This window comes from Pyrus communis, chromosome 5 (genome assembly GCF_963583255.1).
Source record: "Pyrus communis chromosome 5, drPyrComm1.1, whole genome shotgun sequence".
Lineage (NCBI taxonomy): Eukaryota > Viridiplantae > Streptophyta > Magnoliopsida > Rosales > Rosaceae > Pyrus > Pyrus communis.
The window spans coordinates 25,783,906-25,788,864 of NC_084807.1; the positions used below are offsets into that span (position 1 = coordinate 25,783,906).

Sequence of the window (4,959 nt, forward strand, 5' to 3'; positions counted from 1 at the left end):
TGAATTACCCGAATGCATCACTGGACCCATATTCGTCAACCGAATGCACTTCCTCTGCTCCAAATCAACGAAACAAATTATCCATCAATGCTCGAGACCCATCCATGTGGATTGCCATCACCAAAGTTATCGGCCAGAATCCCGTCGACACCAATTCCCAGAGAAGGACAATTCTCATTCAGATTTCAATAAAACAAGAGAAAACAATAGAACAACGAGCGAGTTAACGTCAATATGTGATCTGACCCAACTCTCAGATCATATAAATATGAAGGACCAGACGTATATTCTCAATATGCAGATAACATGATCTTTGTTCAATGGTTCTTAATAACACAATTAGCATATCAGAATACAAGTTTATTCATTACACTAATAATACAAGGAGGATTAATAAACCAAAATTCTCTCTATCTACAGACATCATAACCATCACAGCGGAAGCAATAATTTCGAAAATCAGAATTATGATGTTTAAGAGAGATGTATACTGCTAAATTACTTTACTTATCATCAAATAAGCAAGCATGAAAAAGTTCTCTCAACCCCAGATTGAGAAACACGGGTTTCTCCCCTTCCAAACTGACAACGGTAAAAATTTAAAAATAATGAAACTCTCTAGCTTCTGCCTTTTATGCAGCCAACAGTCAAAATTAAACTAAAGTTATACCTTAAACGATGTCATATCACTTGTCTTTAAAACCAATTGAACAAATTTGTCCTCCAAACCAATTCACTATTGTTTTTTTTTTTTTCTTTCTTTTACAGATTTTAGGAACCAATTTTTGATCGAATTTAGTTGTTAAATTCAATGGCTCTGATACCACATGTAAGATTAAACTAGACTTAAAAAGATTAATACACTAGCCAAGAACACAAGGATTAATCAACCAAATCAAAATCCTTAAATTATGTATGTAATATAAGTGCAAGAACTGCAGCAATTATACCAACACATACCTGCAGACACTTTCATGGATAAGAAACCATGAAAACCTGCACACAACCTTCTCCTCTCTGCAAAATTCGATGCTCTCCAAGTTATAGGTAATTGGAACAATAAGAGCGTATTTTTGTGAGAGCAGGGGCTTGTGGTTTTTATACTACAAAATCTGGATTACCCTATAATAATCCAACAAGGAATACAAGAACAAATCCTTGTACAAGTTCTATTCTTAAGCTTATCAACACATAGTTTCAATCCAAACCAAAGTCGAATTAACTCTCATAAACATATTAAGACTTCTCTATGGCAATATGAGACAACAAGGATTATTACCAATCCGTATGAATCACACTCATACTACTAGAGATTCAGAATTTGAGGGGTCAGATGACCCCCTTGCCCCTTAATGGATCCACCAGTGGCCATATGCTATTGCCCTTTTATTTTCTTTTTCTCCTGCCATGAGCAAAGTCATGGGTAAGTAGGTCAGTCTAATTACGGAATTAATTGGGCACTCTAGGAGACGCGTAGTGTTAGCGTAGGCTCAAAAGTCAAAAGGTAAATGAGGTGTGTGGATGGAAAGCCTGCCCTAAACACGTTTGTATTCCTTTGCCGAGTTACTGTACTCTTGCCCTTTTCTCCTCTCTTCCTGGAAAATTCACTCTACTGATCTCTGGCCGTGTTTTGTGTGGTATGAAACAAAACGTTCAAATAGTGTACAACCATTTAACAAAACGATCAACTGGTGTATAACAATTTAACACAGAGAAAGTTGATGGTGCTGCCGACGACTAATTGGTGTCCCTAGAAATTAAATGATATCAACTTGAACTTTATCCAACATATTAGGCCATCTCCAACAAAAGCCTAAACATAACCCTGTCTAAAATTATATTATTGCAAAAAATTATTTTTTAATGAACAATGTCAGGCTATATTCATAGACCGTCTTTAACCGAAAAGGCGAAACATGACCCCTTAATAATTTATTATTTTAAACCTTATACATTACATTTATTGGTTAATTTAATTGAACTACCGTTGCATGTTTTCAAATTTATCCGTTTAATTTAAATCAATTATTGTAACTAAGAAGCTGGATCCCCAAAAAGGGCGAATCTATATTTGATCAGCCTGATACCCCTTTGGTCAATAATCGTTTGATGGACTCCATAGAATTATAGTCTAATCATCGGTTGGAGATGAATTTTCGATAAATCAGATCATTTTTAGTTTTTAAACCTTTAGTCCTCTCAGTTGAAGATGACCTTATGTCTTGCTTTATACGATGTGCCTCCTATTCCCAGCTTCAACTCCAACTGAAAGATGTAAACGTAATTGTCAGCAAAGAGTTAGAAACATACCCCGAATCCATGTTTTATAAGCAGAAACTACACTTATTAGACATGTTTCCTCATTTTTTTACTTGCAAATTCAAAACCGTCTTGTCGGACCAGTATAACAAAATAATGTTTACGAGTGACTGTTAAAACTAATCACAAGAAGTTAATGCATAAAGAACTTACGGAGGGTGCTGTGAGGCCACCGAAAAGGATAAACCCCGCAATAATTGAATAACAAACACCATAATACTGCTTAAGGTTGTCCGAACTCTGCAAGCAATGCATTCACCTTGTGATTAATACTTTGCACAAACACTAGTTCTCGCAATTTTTTATGAACCGACAAAAGGCTACAACAAAATATGGCTAAAACATGTCGGGGATATGAAAATACATGTCTTCACAGGGGCAGCAGCTTACCAGGGGAGGCAAAAATGGAATGAATGATGGAAAACTAGGAAGTTCGTTTTCTTGATCTTCATTTACCGCTCCAAGCTCTGCGTGTTTAATCCGCTGTTGTATCCTCAGCCTGCGATCCTACGCATATCGAAGCTCATTCTTAAAGAACACATTTCTAATGGCAATTGGAGAGTAATTTAAAACATGCTAAACTGAGAAAGTGGTAGCAACTAGCAATCGCTCTCACCTCCTCCATATGCAAGAAAATTTTGTTGCGCCGACTCCGAATATTATCTTGAATTTCCTGCAGCTCCATTGTGGCAAAGTCGTGCACTGTTTCAGGCGCCTCTATGATACAAAATCTGCACAATTACAGGCTACAGAGCAATTTTCGTATCATTTTTGGGTTAATTAACATCAACATCGGATAAATCACATGGGTTTTTCACATAAAGTTACAAACTTTCAAAGAGCAGTAAGCTGTCTGCAATCTCATAAATTTCACAGTGCAAAGTAACAATCCAATGCTTGGAACTTTATATTTCCATTTTCTGTTAATTTCCAAGAGAGAGAGAGAGAGGGGAGTACCCGGCGGGGTTTGCATCGGCGGCGGGATTGGGATCAGAATCGACAGACGGAGCGAAAGAGGAGGAGTCGGGCTCAGAAGCCATGGCCAGGGATCGCCATCTGGAGCTGCTTGTTGATATGGGGCTTCTTGCGTAGCTGAATTTGGAGCAGCCGGAGCTATGCAGTTTGTACGGACAACACCGATTTACGGAGAAAGAAACGGCCAAAAGTCTGCCGGAGCAGAGCATCTCTCTCTCTCTCTCAAACCAGAAGGCAGAGCTTTCTGTTTCTCTTCAGGTTTCTTTCACTGGTAAATTCCAGAGAAGCAGAGAAGAAGGCTCTCTGAGAAATGGCGATGGTTCAAGTGGAGACAAAACAAATGTCTTGAAGCACCGAACATGTGCAGAACACTAGGTCAACTTCCGAACTCTAGGATTTTTAACTTTAATCAGAATTTTGAAATTTAAAATAAACTTAGTATTATATTACATATTGATTATAATTTCTTGATGTGTTCTTCATTCAAAATAATTAATGTGCATTTTATTTAATGTCTCGCATTAAATATTTAAATTTATTAACATACAAATTTTAATTATTTTTTTACCAAAAAGGAGTTTTCTAATTTGTTAATTTTATTTAACATTCTTCAAACTTGAAGGACTCAATTAATGTACCTAAATGTTAGTACTGAAATGTATTATATTGAACTAATGTGTTTAAATGTTAGTACCGAAATGTATGTACCTAAATATATGCACCGAAATGTAATATATTAAATTAATGTACCTAAATGTGTGTACCGAAATGTATTATATTGAATTAATGTACCTAAATGTTTGCATTGAAATGTATGTACCAAAATGTGTGTACCTAAATGTATGCACCGAAATGTATTATAATAAATTTAATTTACACAAATGAAGAAGACAATGTACATCGAAATATATTGTATAACAAAAATTAGTTTATCTAAATGTTTACAATAAAATATATTACGATAAATGAAATGAAAATAAAAATTATAATGAAATAAAATTAATACATTAAAAATTAGAAAGAAAAAGAGAAATAATTAAAAAAATCAAAATATAATGAATAAACGAGGTTATTAATGTATCAAGGGACTAAAATTAGATTTTAATCTTACTCATAGTTTTAATCTAAAAGTCATCTTTGCTAAGGATTAAAATGAAGTTTTCTATTTTTTTTTTCCTTTGTTTTTCGGAAAGAAAAAAAAAAAGATTTATAAGGGACCTGGTGTCTTTAGATTTGAGTAATTGTTTAGTATGTCACATTTAAAATTTTATTATCAGATGATAAACGTCAAAAACATAAAGTTAGATCATCTCCAACTGAATGAGGGCCAAATGGTCATGTTTAGGAGAAATTTTTAGTTGTGACGGGAACACAAGTGATATACCACGTGTTTTAATAGAAGTGATGAGAAATTTTATTTTTTAAGTTATTAACTTTTTAGCACGCATATCCCACCATTTGTATAATGACATATGGTGTACCACCCCGTGTACCGGTCATACTAAAAAATCTCTCAATGTTTATCCTTATAGTCCTGCAAGAAATTATGTTTTAATAAACAATGTCAGATCATATTTTATATCATATCCAACCAAGTGGGCCAAATAGTCATAGGTTAAACATAGCCATTTGACAAAAAACTTATCTCCAACCGAGAGGGTCAAA

At 34.6% G+C, this 4,959-nt stretch overlaps 1 protein-coding gene across 2 annotated transcripts; it reads right to left on the reverse strand.

Annotated features, from left to right (window-relative positions):
* Nucleotides 1-1,101: 1,101 nt before the first annotated feature.
* Nucleotides 1,102-3,647, reverse strand: LOC137733688 (protein ORANGE-GREEN, chloroplastic-like). 2 transcript variants are annotated; one of them, XM_068472852.1, is made up of 5 exons: nt 3,277-3,647; nt 2,936-3,050; nt 2,710-2,826; nt 2,473-2,559; nt 1,102-2,265 (listed from the first exon to the last, which is right to left on the reverse strand). In XM_068472852.1, the coding sequence occupies exons 1-5, from the start codon at nt 3,501-3,503 to the stop codon at nt 2,200-2,202; spliced, it is 612 nt and encodes a 203-aa protein (XP_068328953.1). In that variant the 5' UTR covers nt 3,504-3,647; the 3' UTR covers nt 1,102-2,199. The 2 variants fall into 2 exon arrangements, 1 of the variants encoding a protein (XP_068328953.1); XR_011068519.1 differs by lacking the exons at nt 1,102-2,265; nt 2,473-2,559 and having other exon boundaries at nt 2,577-2,826; nt 2,936-3,065.
* Between the last annotated feature and the right edge of the window lie 1,312 nt (nt 3,648-4,959).

What these genes read in the sequence shown, in the direction of transcription:
- LOC137733688 (XM_068472852.1), bottom strand. Translation starts at nt 3,503, where the DNA reads ATGCTCTGCTCCGGCAGACTTTTGGCCGTTTCTTTCTCCGTAAATCGG. An exon ending in TTTTCTTGCATATGGAGGAG is followed by an intron (nt 2,827 to 2,935) that starts GTGAGAGCGATT and finishes CGATATGCGTAG; the next exon opens with GATCGCAGGCTGAGGATACA. An exon ending in GTGGCCTCACAGCACCCTCC is followed by an intron (nt 2,266 to 2,472) that starts GTAAGTTCTTTA and finishes TACATCTTTCAG; the next exon opens with TTGGAGTTGAAGCTGGGAAT.